This window comes from Acanthochromis polyacanthus, chromosome 1 (genome assembly GCF_021347895.1).
Source record: "Acanthochromis polyacanthus isolate Apoly-LR-REF ecotype Palm Island chromosome 1, KAUST_Apoly_ChrSc, whole genome shotgun sequence".
In the NCBI taxonomy this organism is placed as follows: Eukaryota; Metazoa; Chordata; class Actinopteri; family Pomacentridae; genus Acanthochromis; species Acanthochromis polyacanthus.
In genome coordinates, this window is record NC_067113.1 from 38536936 (window position 1) to 38559874 (window position 22939).

The following is a 22939-nucleotide window of genomic DNA, read 5'->3' on the forward strand; positions in this document are numbered from 1 at the left end:
ACTTATTTCACTGTTTTGAGACATTGTTTGACTTTTGTGGGTTTAAAAATTAATAGGAAAAAACAAAAAGCAAAATAGTAATGTTTTAAAAAGGAATGTGTGAAATATCAATGAATAGACAATTTTTTTTTTTTATTTACATATTTGAGCTGAGTAATTAATGTTACTGACTTGGGGTGATGTTTGGCTTTTTATTGGTTTTAATGATTAAAGTAAAAACATAAATACAGAAGTATAAAATTTAGGAAAGCAAAAAATAGCATTACAACATGTGTAATATAAATTAATTTAAAAATGTATATTTTAAAAAATTATTTAATATGTAAAATACTTAATAATAAAAGGAGAAAGAGGCTTAATTATTTCTGTGTTTGTTCTTTTAGATTCTAAAGCCATCGTGGACGGGAACCTGAAGCTGATCCTGGGTCTGATCTGGACCCTGATCCTCCATTATTCCATCTCTATGCCCATGTGGGAGGACGAGGACGACGAAGACGCCAAGAAACTGACCCCCAAACAGCGACTGCTGGGCTGGATCCAGAACAAGGTTCCCCAGCTGCCCATCACCAACTTCCACCGGGACTGGAGGGACGGCAAGGCACTGGGAGCTCTGGTGGACAACTGTGCCCCCGGTAAGATCCAGAACCTTTATATATACATGTACAAAAAAATATATGCATTAAATGGTAAATATCTATAATTAGTGGTAGTTTAACAGGAGCACTGTGACCACGTTTATAAAGCTTGCATACGCACAAAACAGGGCTAGAAAGTGGCGTACGCAACTTTCAACGCAAAGGTTGTGATTTCTAAAAAAAAACTTGGTGTGAGAATGTGCGCACGGTGCACCAACTTTGATGCTTGCTTAAGCACATTTTGGAGACAGAGGGAACGGCAGAGCCGGAGGTGGTGAATTGAAACCAGATTGATCTCAAACCTTTATTGTTATCACATATTAGACTTGTAGAGCCGGATAATCATAAACCCTCATTGTTGTAGATGTTCATATAGTGCGTCATTCGGCCGACGACTGTATTTGCAGAACTATGTTCATATATCAACAGGGGCGGATTGAACGTTATTTCATTTGGTCGTTTGACCGAAGGGCCGGTCCACATCTGGGCCAGTGCACTGTTCTTCAGTAAATAGTTTTGTTGACTGATCACCCGGCGCCCGTATGGCTCATCGGGGAAAGCAGAAGACCCATTTGCAGAGACTGGTCTCTGACGCAGTGGCTTGGGTTCGATTCCGGCCTGCAGCTCTTTTATGCATGTCTTCCCCCTACTCTTCTCCCCATTTCCTGTCACTCTTCACTGCAACTATCACAGTAAAAAGGAAAAAAAAAAGTAAAGAATTTTGTTTATTTATCCATATGCGGCCGAATGGGATGAGCGTCCAACCATTAATCAGCCCTGTACAGGCACACAGGCTTCACACCACAACCACACTCAGTGCAGGGAAAAGACTGCAGGGGGCGCTGTGTAAAATGCCGTGGATCAGCAGCTTATTTATATACAGATACATTCATGAGTTACTTTGCATTGACCATTCATGGTAAAATGTGGGTGTGTTGTGGGCGGAATGTGAGGTGGATCCACCTGTGCAATCTTCCAGCTGGTGTCTGATTATAAAGAAATTGTGTGCAGCTGTGCTTGTGCACAGTTTTATGAATCAGTGGCGAAGGGCATACGCCCATTTCAGATTTTCGGCGTACGCAGACTTTTAGTATGGATCCTACGCTGTGTTTTATAAATGAGGCCCCAGATCTTTGACATATAGAGTGTTCAACATATTTTTCAGATCACCATTTAGTGGAAGGTGTCACCGTTGCTCTAAATTAACAGTATAATGATATTATTTTGTGTTTCTATAAAGGTTAATCCACCAGTATGTGCAGCTCTTTAACCTGACACCTTTAATGCTAAAATATAATTAGTAATTCTGTCCATGAATTTTTAAATGTACTGTTTGACAAAAAAGCAGAAAAAAAAACACGAAAGCTCATTATTATTATTTTTTGACTGAGATTGCAAATCAGTTATTTGCATTCCTGAACAGAAAGTTTTAGTGATTATTTGTTATTCTGGATTAATTAGTGGTAGTTGTAAGTTATTCTTGATTCATTTCCGGCTTCTCATATACAAAATTTTAAGATTTTTGATGAATATATGTGAATAATTACTAAATTTTTCCACTTTGTTGTTTGTCTAATAAATAGAACATACAAAAAAATCAGTATCAGGATAAAATGTCACGTTAGAGAAGTGTGCCGGTTTAACGGGACAAAGAGTCGGTCCCCACATGGCGGGTATGATAGAACTGCACACACTCGGTGCTGTCAGCTGAATTAAATCCTCTTATAACGAGCTTCATGACAGACCGAGTGAGTCTCAGCTTCACTTCATGTCAACAGAAACATCAGCAGCTGCTTCATGTGAGCAGGTAAAAACACCAGAAGGATTGAATCTGCAGTTTCTTCTTGTGGAGGTTTGCAGCTAAAACTTCCTCAGATTAACGATTACTATGATCATCAGATTTAATGTTCAGATGTGTTGCTTTCAGGTCTGTTAAATCTCAACTCTGGCTAATGTTTTCTGATTTCATTCATGAGTTTGTTCATTTTATGATGTTTTTCCTTCAGGTAAAGACCTTCAGCTTCTTATTCTGCAGTCCTGCATACTTAAAATACAGATTTTTGCAGAGATATATAATAAACAGCTGTGATATGGTTCCATCTGTTGGTTTTCTTTCTCGTTTTTGTCGTTTTGGGTCTTGTTTTTGTCAAACGGTTTTCATAAAGAATGGGTAGAGCAAAGCTTTGCAAATTACTGTTAATGGTGTCTGGAAAATAATTTTCCTTCAGTTTTCCAAAAAAAAAAAATGCATCTTTTGTTTGTTTTTACTGTAAAATGATAGGCTAGATTTCTGAAGTTTATGACACTTTTTTGCCACAAAATAAAAGCTTTGCTCTTAATTTTCCTTCCAAATATGAACCTGTTATCCACCAAAAGAAGATTCTTTGGATAGAAAAGTCAAATTAAAACTAATTCTATGTATTTTTGTCTGCAGATAACTGACTTCTGGAACATTTTGGAGGTTTCTGAGCAGTTGTTGGACATTTGTTTAATGTGTGTTTGTATCTGTGCTGCCTTCAGGTCTTTGTCCTGACTGGGAAACATGGGATCCCAGTCAGCCGGTGGAAAACGCCAGAGAGGCCATGCAGCAGGCCGATGATTGGCTGGGAGTTCCTCAGGTAAATCTATCTGTCCACCAAACACCTAACACCTTCAGGATCCATCTGAACACCATTAATCTCTGTCTGCACGAGTTTATTTTTTATGAAATCTGAACAAAAATTAGAGAAAAGTACTGAAAAATGTTGGGAAACACAAACAGAAAATGTTTATTTTTGACATAAAGTCATTATTTGAATGAATCAATGAACACAATGAAGGGATTTTTCTGTGGAACTTTTAGTTTGTGAGAACATTTGAGTCATTTTTTGGTTTAATGAAAGTGGAATTATTGAAGTAAACTGATTTTTCTTTTGGTAAATAAAGTCTCAAACCTCATGTGGAAATTTGACGCATTAGGAGATGATGCTAAACTTATTCTTCTTCATTCCAAACCACATTTATTCTCTTTTTGTTTTGTTTTCCAAAGTGTTTTCATTCCATTTGTGTTTCTTTTTACTTTACATTTTAAAAAACAGACTAGAAAGGTTTCAGTTTCACTTCCAACCATTCGTCTACTCTCAGTGTTTAGAGGTGGAAATGTCCAGAAACAAGCAGACGGTACGTCGTCGGTGTTGTTTGATTTGTTTGAGCAGAGCGACGGTGATGGAGGCGTTGGTGAGTGATAACGTTCTGTAACAGCAGAGGCCGAGCTGGGAGGTTTCAGTCGGGTTAAATGGCGTTCTGGTCTATTTCCAGCCGGCAGAGAGACGAGTGGCGGTTTAAATTAGCAGCAGAGACGCTGTTAGCTCGTTAGGTAGAGACAGAAAGCCAGTTTCCTCTTCTTCCTAGAGTGGTTTATGGAACGTTTCAAAAGGTTCAACAGAGAAAACAGAAAAATCAATCAGAGCTCAAATGTGCCAAAGTCCCAAATTACTAAGAGTTCTAGAAAAGAAAAAAAGTTGTCCAAAATGACTCCAAAACGGTCCCAAATAGGTTTAAATGTGATGAATGACTCAAAAACGCATGAACAAAATCATGCCCTAAATCATTTTTCAAAGTCAGAAATTATTTTAAAATTCTGTTAAAAAAATTTCTAGAAATTTGTACAAAATTTCTAAAACTGTTTTAGTAAACTTCAACAGAAGAATTATTTTCTTTAAATGTATATGATCCACTGCTACAATTAATGCTGCCACCTGTCTGATGCTTTTACACTTTTTATACTCTACCTTTAATATTCTGTTTATATTGCATCGTTTTTGATAATTCTATTGTTTTATTACAAAATACTCCAAATTTTAATGTCCAAATTTCATTATATTGTTGTGTAGCTTCAATATAATGACAATAAAGCTCCTGCAAATGGAGAAAGTTTTGCAGATATTAACCCTGTAAAGCCTGACCCGTCAAAAAATAGCCAAAAAATGTGATGTTTTTAAGGTTGAGATGTTTATTAACACTTTTAACAAAGGGTTATAAACTCATGTAGCAAATATGATTCAAATGGTAATACAGAGTTAAATACCTGCTGGTTATATTCAACTTTTAAAGATAACATTTCTAAATAAAGCATCGTGTCAGTGAGAATAGTTTCCTAAAGAGATGATCTCAAAGTCTTTCTTTTCCTCAGCAGCTGTTTCACATTTTACAAACCTTTCGTGTGATTTCACAACAGTTTCCTTCATTATTTGTCTAATTTGGAAACATATTTCTCTTTAGTTTGTCTTTTGTTGAAGGTTTTGGACCCAATATTCGGTCTGACATCAACTCGCTCTGATTGTTTGATCGTTAGAAGGTTTTAACGAGGTCGTCTGATGCGTTTCTGCCGGAAAATCACTTCTCACGCCAGTTTTCTGGTTTCTGCAGCTGGAAATGTGTTTGTCAGTATTTACAGGTGACACTTAATCAACACTGACATGTTCATGTGCATTTAGCTCAACCGCTAATTTATATACACAGTCATGACTTAAAGTGAATTTAAGCGAGTAATTACATCATCTGGACCAAACACAACTCTTTGTTCACATTCACATATCAGACAAAAGTCTGTCTAGAGCACAAAACTGATCAACTAAAACTATAAAACTGAACAAATCATATCTGAATGACAACATTTAAAGTCTGATACAATCACGACACACATAAATAACTTCTGCAGCGTTAGAGCTGAATCAGTTAGCCAAATACAGTGAAAAATCTGCTTTCAGGGTCTTAAATGTGCAGATTTGATGCTTTCCTTGGTGTTTTCTAACATGGGATTGAATGAAACCAAACATTTGAAGCGCAAACTAGATAAAACTAGACTTTTCTTCTTTCTGATTCTTGAAAACATTTCATCTTCATCCAAGAAAGTTCCAAAGTGGTGGAAGGCTTAAAGTCTTTATTCACCTCCAAATTACAGGACTTAAGGTTGTGAATTATGTCAAATGTAGAGAACTTTCTTCCTAATTTTCTGTCCAGAATGTGGTCATTTTTGATATGATTGATCAGTTACTTATAATGCATTTCTGACATTCCTCCTCAGCCAATTTCACCACATTTCCACCTTGAGCAAAGTGGTTTGGGGGTTAAAAAAGAACCTTAGACACCCCACCAGCCAGTTAGAACTGAACAAGCCTCTTGTATCAAAGAAGCCTAGTTATCGTGTGATTTAAAAAACATTTGATGACGTTGCCTTCACCTCAGCATCGACCAATCAGGATGCTTTACAGACCAAACTATTTACCAGTTGATCAGATAAATAGTTTTAAAAGTCAAATCTGAATCTAAAGCAACCCAAAGATATTTAAAGTGGTTAACAGTTTTTTATGTTTACTCTGTTTAGAGGCAAAGACTAACCAATGAACCCTACAGAAAACAGAAAACACCTAAAGAAACAACCTGCCAGTCAATGAAACACGTGTGACGACCCTCCACCTGCACATCAGGTGTGTCCGTTCCAGTCGTCACCTGATTGATCCACACCCACCATCTAGTGGCTCAGCTGCATTTAATCTGTCCACTTCCATTCAAACGGCTCTCTGACAGGAGCTGCTGCCGGTGGAGCTCCAGCAGCATGATTCTGGGTTTTGGCTTGGGTTTCTAATGCCCATTTGGTTGTTTTTGCGTGGCAATGAACAGTTTTTAGTCACCAAACCATTGCTGTCTCTTGGTTTTGTTGCGACTTTTGGGAGCCAAGTAGTAACACGCGTACAATGATTTACATCTATTTATCCAAACCTTTACTGTTGGTCAGTACGACTGTCAGCAGGCAGATCAGATCTAAGAACGTAAAACTCTACATCATCTGCATACGTGAGCATTTTAAACTTCACCTGTTCCTCGTGTCTTCATCCTGGTTTTCTTCTCCAGGTGATCGCTCCAGAGGAGATCGTCGATCCCAACGTAGACGAACACTCGGTCATGACTTACCTCTCTCAGTTCCCCAAAGCCAAGCTAAAGCCTGGGGCCCCTCTAAGGGCCAAAACGCTGCATCCGAAGAGGGCCAAAGCCTATGGACCAGGTAAGGATGAACACCCACGACCAAAATCAATTCAAACCTGACCAGTTTTAGCTCTTTAGAATTTGCTTTTACGCTTAGATATGCCGATTAGTCAATCAGTAAAATATCTCAAAAGTAAACAGTTAATAGTTTTGGGCCATTTAATTACAGAAAACTGATATTTTGAAGAGATTCCATTGGTTTTAGGGAGTCGTGACAAATATATTTCACTACTTTGTGATGTTTGACAGATCTAAGAATTGAATATGTGGATTTACTGATAGTGAAAACATTTGTCAGATGTGGCTCAACAGATTTGGACAAATCTCAAACTGTAAAAAGTGAAATAAACTGAGTTTTTTAGACAGTTTGTTATTTTGCAATAAATCACTGAAAACATACATGAACACATGGTTTCATTTAATCCACAAATGGTAAAATTGTGTCAAACATACAAATAGAATGCTTTATAGATGCAGTTTAGTTGCAAAGTTAGAAATGTTTTAGCTCTGAATGACTTGTTTAGCCTCACTGCATAATAACATGAATAACATTGTTTTCTCCTGTCAGGTATCGAGCCTCGAGGTAACGTGGTTCTGAAACCAGCAGAGTTCCTGGTGGAGACGGTGGAGGCCGGACTCGGGGAGGTTCTGGTTTATGTGGAGGATCCAGAAGGACACACAGAGGAGGTGGGAAGTCACATTTCTTCAAACACATTAAAGTAAAATACAATCGATATTTACTGTAATTTATTTGTACGTCCATCAGGCCCGAGTAATACCCAACAATGACAAGAACCGGACCTACTCCGTGGTCTACCTGCCCAAAGTGGAAGGGCTTCATAAGGTCTGATGATTGGTTCTGATGGTTCCCTGGTTCTTCCAGGATCTTAATATTTTCTGATAGATAAACTGAATCTGAGACCCTGACAGGCCTTTGTCCTCCGGTTCCCTCCAGGTAAAGGTGCTGTTTGCAGGGCAGGACATCGACAGAAGTCCCTTCATGGTGAATGTTTCAAAGGCCATCATGGGTGACCCGAGCAGAGTTCAGGCTCGCGGGCCGGGACTGCAGCCGAATGGGAACGTGGCCAATAAACCGACATACTTTGATATTTATATTGCAGGTAACTAAAATCATCATCCTATAATCACAAATGAAAACTAAAGCAGAACACAGTGGTTTGTTTCTAAATGAATCAGCTTCAAAACAGGTGAAGGAAACGGAAAAGCTGGTTTCTTCAGAGGCTGCACAGTGGCGTAGTGGTTAGCACTTTCGCCTTGCAGCAAGAAGGTCTGGGATCTTTCTGCATGCAGTTTGCATGTTCTCCCTGTGCATGCGTGGGTTTTCTCCGGGTACTCCGGCTTCCTCCCACAGTCCAAAAATATGCTGAGGTTAATTGGTTACTCTAAATTGTCCGTAGGTGTGAATGTGAGTGTGATTGTTTGTCTGTATATGTAGCCCTGTGACAGACTGGTGACCTGTCCAGGGTGTCCCCTGCCTTCACCCGAGTCGGCTGGGATGGGCTCCGGCGCCCCCCGTGACCCTAGTGAGGATAAAGCGGAGTATAGAGAATGGATGGATGGATGGTTTCTTCAGTCACAAGGTGTTTATCATTAAAAGAAGTTGATGAAATAGATGTAAAACACTTATTTCAAAACTGCTGACCAGGTTGTCAACAAATGTCCTGGAGGATTAATAATGAGTTGAGCTGTTCCAGATTAATTTGTTTGTTCACGTGTCTGATAATGACAAGCTCAGAGTTTTGCTATTTAACAAATCTTTTTTTAAGGGATTGTTGTTGGGTTTTTATGGCATTTAAATCACTTTGGGACATTTTAACTAGGTGATATATAAATAAAGTTTCTGTCTTTAGAACGTAAATAACAGATGTAGCTGAATACAGTGCAGAAGTGTAGAACTGCAACATGTTGAGGATGAACTGTGGAGTGTTTAGCCCTAAATGATTCTCTTTTAAACATTTGTTTTCTCTTTGCTTATTCAGTATCTTGTAATCAATGAGATGATTTTGTCATCTGAATAAAAACTCTGAAGGATAAAGAATCTCTCTCCTGGTCTCCACAGCAGCTGTATTTCATTTTTCTGGTTCTTTTCCAGTAACAGTCACATTCCTCGTCCACTGTCTAAAGGTTTTGTTGTCCTCTGTCTGTCCACCAGGGGCGGGTACGGGTGACGTGGGCGTCATCATTGTGGACTCGAACGGTCGGCGGGATACAGTGGAGATTGTCTTGGAGAACAAAGGAGACAGTATATTTCGGTGCACCTATGCTCCCGTCCTGGAAGGGCCTCACATCGTCTATGTGACGTTTGCTGGGCAGCAGATTCCCAGAAGCCCTTTCACTGTCAACATCTCAGAGGGTAGGTTTCATATCAGTGCTGGCTCTTTATATTCTTCTATATGTAGCTCAAATCAAAGTCAGATTTTCTCTTGTGAACTGTCATGAAATGTCTTTAGTTTCTTGAATCCTGCAGATATTTTATTTCATTCAGTTCATTGTTTAATCTAATTTAATATGATCAACTAACGTGTTGACCCTCCCTCTTACTGCCACCCATCCACAGCACTGATTTCTAATCAGAGTGAGAGTCACTTTAAACTCTGAAGTTAAGGCCGCCTTTGGCTTAGCTTTTCCTCAAGCCTAGATCTTGGGAATTGAACAGGATTGCCCTTGGGTATTTCCCTGTGGGAACAGACCTTGCTTAAAACCTGGCTCTTTCTTGAACCAGGACCCTTGGACCTGACCCAGGACTTGGCGTGGAACTACTCTTACTTAACCCTGGAATTCTGTCTTGTCTTAATTTGGAACTTGACTTAGGACTAGCCCAGGGTTGCCCTTGATTTAGGGTCATCAGTGGGTACTTACTGATATGTGTCTAGATGTGGAACTAACCTGTCACAAAGACTTGGGATCTCATGTGGGATGTCTTCTGACAGGACCTGATTTGTCTTGGGACTTGCTGTTTTGATTTGTAGCCAAAAATTCGAATAGATTGAGTATATAAACTTGGACCTGACCCAACATTTGGTTTGGGACTACTGTAACTTAACCCTGGAGTTTTGTCTTGTCTTAATTTAGAACCTGACTTGGGGGTTGCCTTTGATTTATGGCTGTAAGTGGGAATATACCACTTTGATTTGTGACTGAACCTGGAACTAACCTGACTTTGATTTGGGACCTTATCTGGGATGTTGTCTGACAGTAGCAGAGTTGTCTCGGGACTTGCTCTTTTGACTTGTGAACTTGAGGTTTGACCAAAGTTGCCTTAGATTTAGGGTATAACATGGGACTTTGCTGATCTTGGACCCTTGGACTTGACCCAGACCTTGTTTTGGGACTATCTTGACTTAACCATGGATTTCAGTCTTGTCCTAATTTAGAACTTGACCTAGGGTTGCCCTTGATGCAGGGGCATAAGTGGGGACATACCAACTTGATTTGTGACTGGACCTGGAACTATCCTGACTTTGACTTGGGACCTTATCTGGGATGTTGTCTGGCAGGACTTGACTTGTCTTGGAATTTGTTGTTTTGACTTGTAAACTTGGTTTGTACAAAATTTCCCTACATTTAGGATATAACATGAGATTTTGTTGATCTGGGACCCTCAGACCTGACCTAGGATTTGGCTTGGGACTACCCTGACTTGACTTTAGGGTGACATTGATTTGAAACCTTTCTATCATGGTTTGAAGACTTGATTTAGGACTTCCCTATCTCATCTGATCTGACTGAAGCTTTAGCACCTAAAGACACACTTCACTTCAAGGACTCGTGTTTGTTCCACCTGTTTGGTGGTCCTGTTGTCCATCGGACTTGAGGTCTCTGTCCTCCCCTCTGCCTTTTACAAATGTGTCATCACTGTTGTTCCCTCCTTCAGTTCCACAGAGTGGCCCTCCTCCTGGGTCTCCGGTGCAGGTTGTACCTCAGTCCATTTGCACCCCGCCCTCAGACAAGACCAGGAGAGCACCCCCTCCTACACCACCCAAACCCAGGCGACCAAGTTAGTACAGGCCAGGGTCGGGGGTGTGACTGGAGCCTGCCTGCGCTAGCCTGGTCCTTCCACCTCAACTTAAACTGTTCCCACCTCGGCTCCTCTGGACGGGGTTTCCCAGCTTTACAGCATGAGCCAGCACCTGCTTCGTCCTGAGCAGCTTCTTATTCTTTTTCTACAACTCAGACACAGAATGAATGTGGAAGTGCTGAGCCCTCTCTGGATAGCGTCAGGATTAATGATCAATTGGTGTTTCAATCGCATCCCAAAAAAATGTTACAAACTACCTTTGCAGAAATTCCGGCTAAAATGATTCACATAGTTGTCGTGGCCAAACCCATGCTGTGTGAATTCAAGAATACTATACATACTTGCATACCATACCAAGCTAACTGTCCAAGCTAGCAGAGGTGCAACATACACTGGCTCTTTGCAAGCTATGCTACCTAGCTAAGGTCTTCTTTGACAGTTTATTTCCTCTGCCAACAGTGACAAGCTTTAGGAAGAAAATATATCTACTAAGCAAAATCTTTTTTCCAAAATGTAGTCAATAAATATTAGCATACCAGCCCATACTGACACTTAATATTGATTGTTTTGTAACTTTATGTTCAAGTTGTTATCCAGAGGGGATTTGTATGTGTGGTTGGTCACTTATGTCAACATCTGGAATCAACACCACCTTTAGTTTAGATTGAATTATAAAACACATTTGCAGCTAAATGAAAGGAAAACCAAACAGGCAATGTGAGGCCCAAAAAGCTCTGGTTCCTTTCCTGTCAGAATTTAACGGAGTTTCATTACTTACAAGCTGGGACTGAAGTTTGTCTGAGGTTTTCTACTGAGGCAATTAAATAAAACTGAGTTCTTTCCATTGGATTAATTCTAGACTTTAAATAACGACTAATGAGTGAACATAACAATGTTAATATAACCTGCAAAACTAAAAACTTTACAATAATGTTGGGCTACAGTTGACCAATAGAATTAGGTGCCTGAGTGACCATCTTCATTCTACTTCTTCCCACCTTCATCATCATCATCTTTATTGTCTGCTTGACTTCCTGTTTCCTCCTCGTGTCCCCATCAGTCACCTTCCTCCTGCAGCGCTTTGTTTTCATTTTGAAATCTGATATTTTCTGTTGGTAAGACATCAACTTATTCTGTACGTTTGCATTGTTGTGGATAAAAATGGTCTGGAAATGTCTGTCTAAACTCTGAGCTCTCATGTTTTCATTCTGCAGCTCTGATTCTCTGGTTTCATCTCGTCTTCATCTTTGCTGCTCTCAGCGCTGATCAGCTGACTAACAGAGAAAATCCTGCAGCTCTGTGTGTGGAAATGTGTGTTAGCAAATTTTAGTGAGAAAATTGATTATCTTGTTAATACGTTGGCAGAACACATGAGGAATTTATGTACATCGATTATTTGGAGGTCAGATATTACTTTCAGAACCATGATTTACTAGTTTCCATTCATGGTAATTGTAAGTGCATCAGTAGAAGAAACTGGACATGTTATTGGTTCTTGAAGATATTTCAGCATTCATCAAAAAGGCTTCCTAACTGACTGCTGTGAAGTTCAAAGTATTTATGAATCAAAGCTCATGAATGACCTGAAACTCACTGAAATCACACCTCATCAACAAACTGAAAGTCAAAGCTCATCAGCGACACAAAGTTCATTCCCTGACTTATGGGTCATTGAGGAGCCTTGATTCCTGCGAGTTCCTCTGGCAGGATTAGATCCCGAAGAACTTTCAGCTGGCTTTTTACTGTTTTATAGGTTGCTGAGGAGCTTAAAGACGTCTTTAGGGATCCTGCTTGAAGTTGTAGGTCTTGAATATGCTCCAGGTTGTTTGGGGAGGTCAAAGAAGTTTCTAAAAAGATTTCAAAGGTGTTTTGCAAGACTTGAGGATACTGACAAGGTTGAAGAAATGTTTTTGTAGGTTTTAGAGGTCATGGAGGAGACTTAATGTGTCTTACAGAAGGTTTCAGAGGTGTTGTACAGGTTGAAGAAGTCCTTAAGGAGATTAGAGGTCCTTGATGAGTTTGTATCTTAAAATATATTTGGTTTTCCAGGATTACAAAGGACCGTCTAGACCTTTAAGTTTCTACAAGTCTTGTTGAAATTCTAGACCTCCTTGAGGAGAATGTAGAGCTTTCAGAGAGGTTCCAGTGATTACTGAAGAACTTCTAGAGGTCTTGAAAATGTGTTGATGGTACTCTTATATTAGCCTAGCCTTAAGACAGCTGTGCAAATATTTAAGGACACAGAGAGCTTGATAAATTTCCAGATGTTCTCGAGGTTCTCATCTTGGAAGGATCAAATTGTTTTCCCCAATTTGCATTACTTAGTCCATTAATGAGTCTTGATTGGATGAAGGTGAAACATCTTTAGGGACCTAAAAGGCATCAAGTGATCTTCTACTAAAGCACTTAATGTTTCATGAAATATTGCTTCTGGAGGACAAATTAGTAACTACACAACAGAAATGAAATGTTATCTTTCTATCAGCTTTACTTTTATCTGTCAGATCAGTGAGGGTTGGATGGAAAGTCTTTTGCTAACGAGTCTCTACTTAAACCTTCTTGGGAAACAGGACAGCGTTTGAGTTTTAGTTTCATTTTCACTTTAACATCGTGTCCCAGTCTAACATTATCCAACATCTCCTTCTCATTGATCCGACCAGCCTGTAATCCGAACGCCTGCCGAGCATCAGGTCGAGGTTTGCAGCCGAAAGGGGTCCGAGTGAAGGAAGTGGCAGATTTTAAAGTTTACACCAAAGGAGCCGGTAGTGGAGAACTCAAAGTCACCGTGAAGGGACCAAGTAAGATGCCAAAAACAAAACTTCATAAAAATAATATATTTCACTCAATTCAGTCAATCTCAGACTGAATCCTTTTGTTTCCTAACATTAAAATATCATTGACTTGATAATGAATTATGTAATTAGGGCGAACATGCATTTTAATAGGTTAACCCTTTAAGCTTCAGTCAATTCCAGCCGTTTTCAGTACAAAAAATCGCTAATATTCTATTTTTAAATAAAAAAAATTACGAAAAATACAGGGAATATTGGACGCACATCACGAGGTGCATTTCCTTGAAAACGACCGATTCGTGGATTTTATACCGACTTCAGGACATGTTTTGGACAAAATAGTTTACTGGCTTGTGTCATCTGGATGTAAAAGGTTGGATTATGGCCGTTTTTTGTGGAATCTTTTTTTCTGTGTGTAATAATAAACCCGGAAATGTGAGTCGCGCTGTGTGCGTTGAAGCCGTGTACAGAGAACGGATGGATGAATATTCGTTTTTGTCGGACAAATGTGTTTTTCTCACCCGCTGTGGTAATCGCATCTGAAAGTGGTTTATACCGGCGGATTCATGAGAATCTAAGCTTTCCATCGGCGTATAGTGTTTGTATAATCGTGTTTGCAGCCGTTGGACATTCTTGAAATTCCTATGCAAATTAGTAAGTGTACCGCCGGCGGTACACCTACGACGCACTGAAGCGTAAAGGGTTAAAAACTGTTAATCTGATCCCAATAATATAGCTCATTTATTATATTTATAATTAGAACCTATGCTTTAATATATTTTAGATAATGAAGCAGACTTTTACAATTTGATTATTGCAGAACGAATGGTTTAAAATATATATGAAAATCCATTAATGTACCCATTAAATGGTGAAACATCAGGACCAACCCCTAAATTTGAACCTTAATTGGAAATGTTTTTATAATGTGTGTCAGTAGTTAAGTTACCTTTTTTTTCATTTTGAGGAAGTTAGGCTACCCAAAGTTACCCTTACTCTTGCAGATGATCAATATAAAGCCTGTAATAATTTCTAATTCATTAGTTTCGGAAAGTTTGAAAGTGTTCATAGTTGTATTTTAATTTTATTTTTGATGTTATGTAGTAAATGTGATTTTGTTGGGACCCAGTGGAAAACTAAATGCTTAATCCAAATAAACAAATATGAACACAAAAATCTGAAATTGAATACAGCAGAATATTTTTAATCTGAACCTGAAAATGGAATCAAAGTTAAGATGCTACAAAAGGTGTAATGTTTTTATATGGAAGTTTTTTGGTTTTCAGGGTTGTTTTAAAAGTACGATTAACTTTAAATTTAGCTGAAGTCCTTTAAAATAATCTGACAAGATTTAATTTTTCTCCATGAACTTCGTCAGCCAATCAGCAGGATTTATCATCGAAATATTTTGGTATTAAAATTCAAATACTTTTAATTCAGTGCTGAGACATCGATGTTTGTAGTTTGGGTGTTGATTTGCTTGTTTATATCTTTAGTCATAATCACTGAGTTAATATTTGCTAATTTTTTAATTTCAACTTTATTATGATTTCTTACTGTACTGATTGTGGGTTTTGTATTAATTTTAAATCCAGAGGGCCTAGAAGAGCCAGTGAAGGTGCTGGAGATGGAAAATGGTGTCTATGAATGTAATTATTACCCCATAATGACCGGAAAGTATGTCGTCACCATCACCTGGGGAGGACACAGCATCCCACGCAGGTGAGATCAATGAACCAGCTGAGTTTATCCTAGTTTATTTAGACAGTCTGTATTAAAGTGTGTGTCCTACAGTTTATTTTAATGTGTTTAACATCACATTTTACACACATTTGTATAATTTAACCCCTTACACAGCAGTCAATTTTCACCTGAAATTTCTACTGAAGATGAACCCAAAGTAAATTGAATGCTGTTCTTGAACTGTTTGGAGTACATGCTTGTTTCTGGTCTCATTTGAAAGCTGACAACCTGAATTTTCACTCAGTGCAGTCAGAATTACTCTAGATGCTACTGGCACAGAGTATTTTATATTGGAACACACTGAAGTAGGATAATTTTTTTTCGCCTAAATTTTTCCCTAATAAAACACCTGAAAATAAGTGTGGCAGCACTGTGAGAGCTTGAAAACACAAAAAGGCAACAGCCTGGGGTATTACCTAGTTCAGGTCAAAATTTCAGAGCAATACTACAAGAAGTGAGTGTTTCAGACATGTTTTTGTACAAATATGCCCAGGCACTGGCCATTTGGCACACCCTCAGTACAATGGTATATGTACGTTTTTCTGTCCGGTTTTGACATTATTTTTACTCCAAAACCTCAAAAACAACTCATAAAAACACTCGAGCACAATTCACTGGGAGACAGAGCAGGCAGACACAGATGCGCCTGTGAGTCTGCTCCCCTGGAGCGCAGCTCTCAGAGTGTTTGTGTTGACACCTCTCCGCCTTTGTCTTGCTTGTATAGAAAGTTTGAGCAGCTCATTGGCTACAAGCCCTGTCAATCTAAAGTTTCCTCTGACATGATTTGCTCAGAAGTAACTCAGGAAATGAGGTAGTCCAGATCTGTCAGTCTTGGCAACGGTTGGCTGTTTAGGCCTGGAAGGCAGGCCAGAGTCACTTGATTGGTTGAAATGCGGTGTCAATCAAAAGAGTTCAGCAGCCATTTTGGTCCATTGTTTGCTAAAAACGTGTCTACATAAGCTTACATAACCATATGAAGAGCAGTACAGCGCGTTTGGAATGCGGAGCACCATGGGCGCACGCACGGAGCCGAGCTATTTGTGGATTATTTACTTATTTCAAGACATGTTTTGGACAAAATATTATACGTGCTAGTTTTGTCTGGATGCCTAAGCTTGGATTCTGGCCGTTTTTTGTGGATTATGTTCATCTTTGACCAGTAAAGAGTGTCCAAAGGTGAGTTCAGCCCTTTAAATGTTTTGTTGTTTGTTGGAGAAATGTGTTTATATTACCCGCTGTAGTAATCACGTCTGAAAGTGGTTTATACTGGCGGATTCATGAGAATCTAAGCTTTCCATGAGTGTATAGTGTTTCTATCATCGAGTTTGCAGCTTCAGACATTTAGTAAAATGCTTATGCAGATCTCAAAGTGTCCCGCGGGTGGGACACTGAAGCGCAACGGAAAGAGCTGCTGTGTAAAAGCAGTACTGTAGGGGACCCAGGATTGAACCCTGAGGTACTCCAGACTGTCATATATGTAGAAAAAGTGTATTTTTCTCCAAAATGGTGATTAAAATAACGTGTTTGTGTGTTTTCAGCCCATTTGAGATACTTGTGAGTGAGGAGGCGGGGCCTCAGAAGGTCAGGGCATGGGGTCCAGGTCTGGAGACCGGGATGGTCGGGAAGAGCGCCGACTTTGTGGTGGAGGCCATCGGCACCGAAGTGGGAACTCTAGGTACGTTACAGCAACTCGAAGACAAAACTCGGGAACATCAGCATAAAGACAGTCTGAAAGTTGATCCAGAGAAACATTCAGTGTCTCAACAACTACTGACCAGATTTAGTTAAAAAAATACCCTGAAATAACCTTTATTTTCTGCAGCACTTTTCAAAGGAGCAAAGTTATAAAGGAAATATCAAGGAGTTTTGAGACAAGAAGATTCTGCAGAATGAAACTAAAAGAACCTAAAACAAAAGGTTTTTAGGTTGAATTTCAAGGATGGGGCTGATTTAGATTCTCTGAAACGGTTTGTAGTGGAGTTGCAGCATTATCTTCATCTTTCCTGAAGATCCTCATGTTATAAAAAGATGACTGTGAAAGTCAATCTTAGAAGTCATGGAAGATAAATGGAAAGCTGCTAAAATTCAACTAAAGTTGAGTAAAAAGCTCCATCCCAAATAGTTTTTTTCAAGAATGTGATGAGTGATTTCTTTATTTCAAATTTTGAAGTGATGTGGAATAAAATATTTTCGTTAGAATATTAGAGAATATTAAGTTTTTTTGGTTGGTTTTTTCAGACAGAATTGGAAGTTTCTGGCTCATGAATGGCGTCATATTAGACATTTTTTTAAAAATGTTATTTGTCTTTTTAAACTCAACAGCAAGTTTTTGGGGTTCAGAATTTCAATTTTTCAGTGTTTGTCTTCAGGTTTCTCCATTGAGGGTCCCTCTCAGGCGAAGATTGAGTGCGATGATAAAGGTGACGGATCGTGTGATGTCCGTTATTGGCCGACCGAGCCGGGCGACTACGCTGTCCACGTCATTTGTGACGACGAGGACATCAAGGACAGTCCTTTCATGGCTCACATCCTCCCAGCTGCAAATGACGTATTCCCCGAGAAGGTCAGACCAGAACCGACTGACTCTAAAGTGGTTTATCTGGTGTTTTGCTGCTAAATGTAACGTGTTGAATGTTCTCCTGTCCTCAGGTGAAGTGTTTCGGTTCTGGTCTGGAGCCTCTTGGCTGCATCGTCAACAAACCCGCTGAGTTCACCATCGACACCCATGGAGCCGGAAGAGGAGAACTGAAGCTTTACGCTCAGGTCAGAACTCAACAGAACGACCAAATCTTTCATTTAAAGAAGCTTCCTGTAACATGAAGTCTGTGTTTCAGGATGCAGAAGGTTTCCCCATTGACATCCAGATCACCGATAATGGAGACAGCACCTTCTTCTGTGTTTACATTCCCACCAAACCCATCAAACACACCATCATCATCACCTGGGGCGACGTCAACGTCCCCAACAGTCCCTTCAGGGTAAAACCAACCGTAATCCACCACATATTCAACTTCAGAGCAGTTTTAACCACTTTCATCACTTTGGACGCCTGCACTTCATTGCTCATGAACCCAAACTAGTGTCCATATTATTCAGATGCAGTTCTCAGAATCATTAGCAGTTTCTAAGCTAAAAAATATCAGGAATCAACCCTAAAAAGCCCAGCGTAGCGCTATGATCGCATATTCATATACTCGTCCAAAATGGCACAAAAGGTCCAACATGACAACAAAAACATGAAAAATGACAAAACTTTACTATTTACTATCAGATGTTTCCTCCATATTTGTAGTTTTCCGTCAGAGGTTTGGTCCATATTATTGATTATGATGTCATTGATCAGGTGACCATTGGAGAAGGGAGTCATCCAGAGAATGTGAAGGTTTACGGTCCAGGTGTGGAGAAAACTGGACTGAAGGCAAACGAACCAACATATTTTACAGTGGACTGCAGTGAAGCCGGACAAGGTGAGACTAAAAACTAAATTCTGATAACTGTGAACTTTGTGTTTTACCTGTCTGACCTGAGGTAACCTACTCACCTGTGCTACCTGTCCAGGTGACGTTAGCATGGGCATCAAATGTGCTCCAGGTGTGGTCGGACCCGCCGAGGCCGACATCGACTTCGACATCATCAAGAACGACAACGACACGTTCACGGTGAAGTACACACCCCCTGGGCCGGGCCAGTACACCATCATGGTTCTGTTCGGAGACCAGGTGAGGCGGCCGACAGGTGAGTCTCTGCTGCAGACACACAACGTTCACACCGAGCCTCACACACACCTTTACCTCCACTGCAGGAAATCCCCATCAGCCCCTTCAGAATAAAGGTGGAGCCTTCACACGACGCCAACAAGGTTCGAGCAGACGGACCTGGACTGAACCGCACAGGTGAGTCTGCTGTGGAGACACAACTCAGACGCACAACCAGGACCAGCTTTAAAGATACATGAAATCACACAGACATAAAACAACAACAACAAAGAAACATAAAACATCTACAAAGGGACACCCAATGACATTGTCTGTGTTGCCTGTCCTCACCTGTGCAGGTGTGGAGGTAGGGAAGCCGACCCACTTCACCATCTACACTAAAGGAGCAGGAAAAGCCAAACCTGAAGTCCACTTCACCGGAGCAGCTAAAGGCGACGCCGTCCGAGACTTCGAGATCATCGACAACCATGACTACTCATACACGGTCCGCTACACGGCGCTGCAGCAGGTAACTGCACACCTGGGCAGGTGAGGGGGCGGAGCCTGGGCGGGGCTAACCAGTGTGTTCTGTCTCAGGGCAACATGTCCATCACGGTGTGTCACGGAGGAGATCCTATACCCAAGAGTCCCTTCAGCATCAGCGTGGCTCCTCCTCTGGACCTGAGCCGGGTCAAAGTCCAGAACCTCAACAACAGTAAGTCCTGATAAAGACCCATGAGGGTCCAGAACCTCAACAACAGTAAGTCCTGATAAAGACCCATGAGGGTCCAGAACCTCAACAACAGTAAGTCCTGACAAAGACCTATGAGGGTCCAGAACCTCAACAACAGTAAGTCCTGATAAAGACCTATGAGGGTCCAGAACCTCAACAACAGTAAGTCCTGATAAAGACCCATGAGGGTCCAGAACCTCAACAACAGTAAGTCCTGATAAAGACCCATGAGGGTCCAGAACCTCAACAACAGTAAGTCCTGATAAAGACCTATGAGGGTCCAGAACCTCAACAACAGCAAGTTCTGGTGTATTTTCTCTCAGCATCAACCTTCCACCTGTCGACAGACTAACTTCCTGTTTTCAACAGACTAACTTCCTGTTTCCATCTTTACCCTCAGAGGTGGACGTCGGTAAGGATCAGGAGTTTTCCATTTCCACTCGCGGCGCCGGCGGTCAGAACAAACTGGACGTAAAGATCACCTCGCCGTCCCGTCGACCAATCCCCTGCAAGCTGGAATCAGGCTCTGCCAATGAGCTTCACTCGGTGAAGTATATCCCCCCCGAGGAGGGAACCTACCGGGTGGACATCAGCTACGACGGGAACCCAGTTCCTGGGAGTCCGTTCAGCGTGGAGGGGGTGATGCCGCCGGATCCATCCAAGGTCAGAACCGATTCAAGAATGTTTCTTTTAAGGTTCCCAGAATTAAAGATTCTGTTTCAAACATTTAATTAAGTTTTTGTCTTTAGAATTAAACTAAAAAAGATCTAAAAGCTGCATCACAGAGTTCCAAATTTATAGTCATTTCGTACAAATATTTTTCATTTCTGACTTGAGAAAGTAATTTATGATAAATCTTTGGACAAATGCTGAATTGTTTTGAACAAATTTTGAGTCATTGTCAATTCGTTTCAGAAATTTTGGAGACCATTTTGTCATTTAGATCATTTTTTTTTACATTTTTGGACTCATTTTAAAGCATTTTACACGCTTTTTGATGAATTTTGTAGAAATTTGTAATCATTTTGTTCAGATTTTTACAATTTCTGACTTTAAAATGTCATTTAGGACACGTTTTTTTCATTTTGGACAAATTTTGAGTCTTTATCAACAAGTTTCAGGTCATTTAGGATAAGTTTTAGTCGTAGTCGTCTTGGACATGTTTTGGAGGTTTGAACAAATTTTGAGTCGTTTTGACAGTTTGAAATCTTTTAGTGAAGATTTGTCATTTCTTGCTTTAAAACACTGGAGCCATTTTGTCTCATTGACTAGTTTTACATTCCCTCACTACTTCCTGTCCCCTCCAGGTCCGAGCCTACGGTCCAGGTCTCCAGGGGGGTGTTGTGGGTAAACCGGCACCCTTCGCCATCGACACTAAAGGAGCCGGTACCGGAGGTTTGGGTCTAACAGTGGAAGGACCCTGTGAGGCGAAGATTGAGTGCCAGGACAACGGGGACGGGTCGTGTTCCGTGTCCTACCTGCCCACCGAGCCTGGTGAGTACGCCATCAACATCCTGTTTGCGGACCAGCACATCCCCGGGTCTCCTTTTAAGGCCGCCGTCCAGTCGGTGTTCGACCCCAGCAAGGTGACGGCCAGCGGGCCGGGCCTGGAGCAGGGGAAGGTCAACGAGGCCGGCGCCTTCACTGTGGACTGCTCCAAGGCCGGGGAGGCCGAACTCACCATCGAGATCATCTCCGACTCTGGAACCAAAGCCGAGGTCCACATCCAGAACAACGGCGACGGGACCTACTCCATCACCTACATCCCCCAGACCCACGGCATGTACACCATCACCATCAAGTACGGTGGACACGTGGTGCCAAAGTTCCCGACCCGACTGCAGGTCGACCCGGCCGTGGACACCAGCGGGGTGAAGATCTACGGACCTGGAGTGGAACCGACAGGTGAGTTCCTGGTGACCAGATGGTTAAAGAAGTCAATCTACAATCTAGATTCAACTCTACCAGATTCTCAGATGTTTAGTTTTTTTTTTTTTTTTTACCTGTTTCTGATAGTTTTGTGTCTTTTATGGTTATTTTGTGTTCTTTTTGTTATTGTTTTTGACTGTTCATATGGGGATTTCCATTTTCTGGTGGTTGTTTATGTTTTTACAATTGTTGTGTGTCTTTGTGGTTATTTGGCTCCTTTTTGGTTGTATTGTCGTCTCCATGCAGTTTTCTCTCTCTGTAGTCAACTTGTGTCTTTTTGTGGTCATTTTTGTGTCTTCAGTAGGTTGTTTTGCATCTTTTGTGGTCATTTTCTGGTCGTTTTAAGCTTCTTTGTTGTAGTTTTGTGTTTCTTTGTTGTCGTTTTGTGTTTTTTATGGTTGTTTTGAATGCATTTGTGGTTGTTTTGATTGTTTTTATGGGGATTTCCATTTTTCTGTGGTTGTTTTGTTTATGATTTTGTCTCTTTATGGCTAGTTTGCACCTTTTGGAAGTGTTTTTGTCTCCATGCAGGTATTTTGTGTGTGTTTGTAGTCATCTAGTGTCTTTTTGTGGTCATTTTTGTATTTTAAGAGGTTTTTTTGCTTATTTTGTGGTCATTTTCTGGTCATTTCAAGCTTCTTTGTTGTAGTTTTGTGTCTTTTGTGGTAATTTTCTGTCTCTGTCTTTGTTTTGTTTCTCTGTGCTTGTTTCGTGTCATTTTAAAGTTGGTTTGCATCTGTTCGCAGAGATTTTGTCTTCATAAACTTGATAAAAATCTGTAGAGTTTGGTTTAGTCGCCAGAGATTCTGGTTTTCTATATCAGTTTAAAACCACGTTAAATGAATACACTAAGTTTGGTGTCCAGGTCTTGACTTTCACTCTAATTTAAGTTACTTTCTTTTTGTCTGCAGTGGAAACAGCTTCTAAAACAGTAAATATTAAACCTCCTCTTTTATATGAACTGTATTTCTGTTCGTAATCACGGTGATGGCTGCAGTTTCCAAACCCTCTGTTCTGTTTCGTGGGTCTCAGGGGTTCAGCTTTCTGTTTATTGGTTGCTGGACTTCATCTCACTTCATTATGACAGTTAATAAACTTTCAGCTGCACATTTACAGCTCTGGAGCTCAAACTTCTCTCTTCAGATTTACACCCTTTAGGTTCACATTTATTCCAACTGGAAGAACGAAGGAGCAGCAAAGTCGTGAAGCCGCATAGTGAAAGAGAAACTAGAGATGATCCATAAAACTCATAGGATCATAAACAACCTCAGAATGTTCTCTAAAAACCTGATCTATTTCAGGTTGTTTGTGTAGAAACTAATAATCCAACATTAAACGCGACATGTTTC

General features: G+C 40.4%; 1 protein-coding gene across 1 annotated transcript in view; it reads left to right on the forward strand.

The window, feature by feature from the left end:
* Positions 1–22939, forward strand: part of LOC110960368 (filamin-C) — a 58007-nt gene that overhangs the window by 14492 nt on the left and 20576 nt on the right. Inside the window, exons 2-22 of the mRNA XM_051951129.1 lie at positions 384–632; positions 3156–3253; positions 6528–6678; positions 7228–7346; positions 7426–7503; positions 7615–7780; positions 8833–9033; positions 10555–10677; positions 13359–13496; positions 15086–15212; positions 16772–16908; positions 17603–17796; positions 17883–17996; positions 18068–18211; positions 18577–18700; positions 18792–18952; positions 19036–19126; positions 19288–19457; positions 19526–19643; positions 20062–20324; positions 20969–21566. Coding sequence (XP_051807089.1) covers positions 384–632; positions 3156–3253; positions 6528–6678; positions 7228–7346; positions 7426–7503; positions 7615–7780; positions 8833–9033; positions 10555–10677; positions 13359–13496; positions 15086–15212; positions 16772–16908; positions 17603–17796; positions 17883–17996; positions 18068–18211; positions 18577–18700; positions 18792–18952; positions 19036–19126; positions 19288–19457; positions 19526–19643; positions 20062–20324; positions 20969–21566 — 3564 coding nt within the window. The remainder of the gene's footprint in view (positions 1–383; positions 633–3155; positions 3254–6527; positions 6679–7227; positions 7347–7425; positions 7504–7614; positions 7781–8832; positions 9034–10554; positions 10678–13358; positions 13497–15085; positions 15213–16771; positions 16909–17602; positions 17797–17882; positions 17997–18067; positions 18212–18576; positions 18701–18791; positions 18953–19035; positions 19127–19287; positions 19458–19525; positions 19644–20061; positions 20325–20968; positions 21567–22939) is intronic.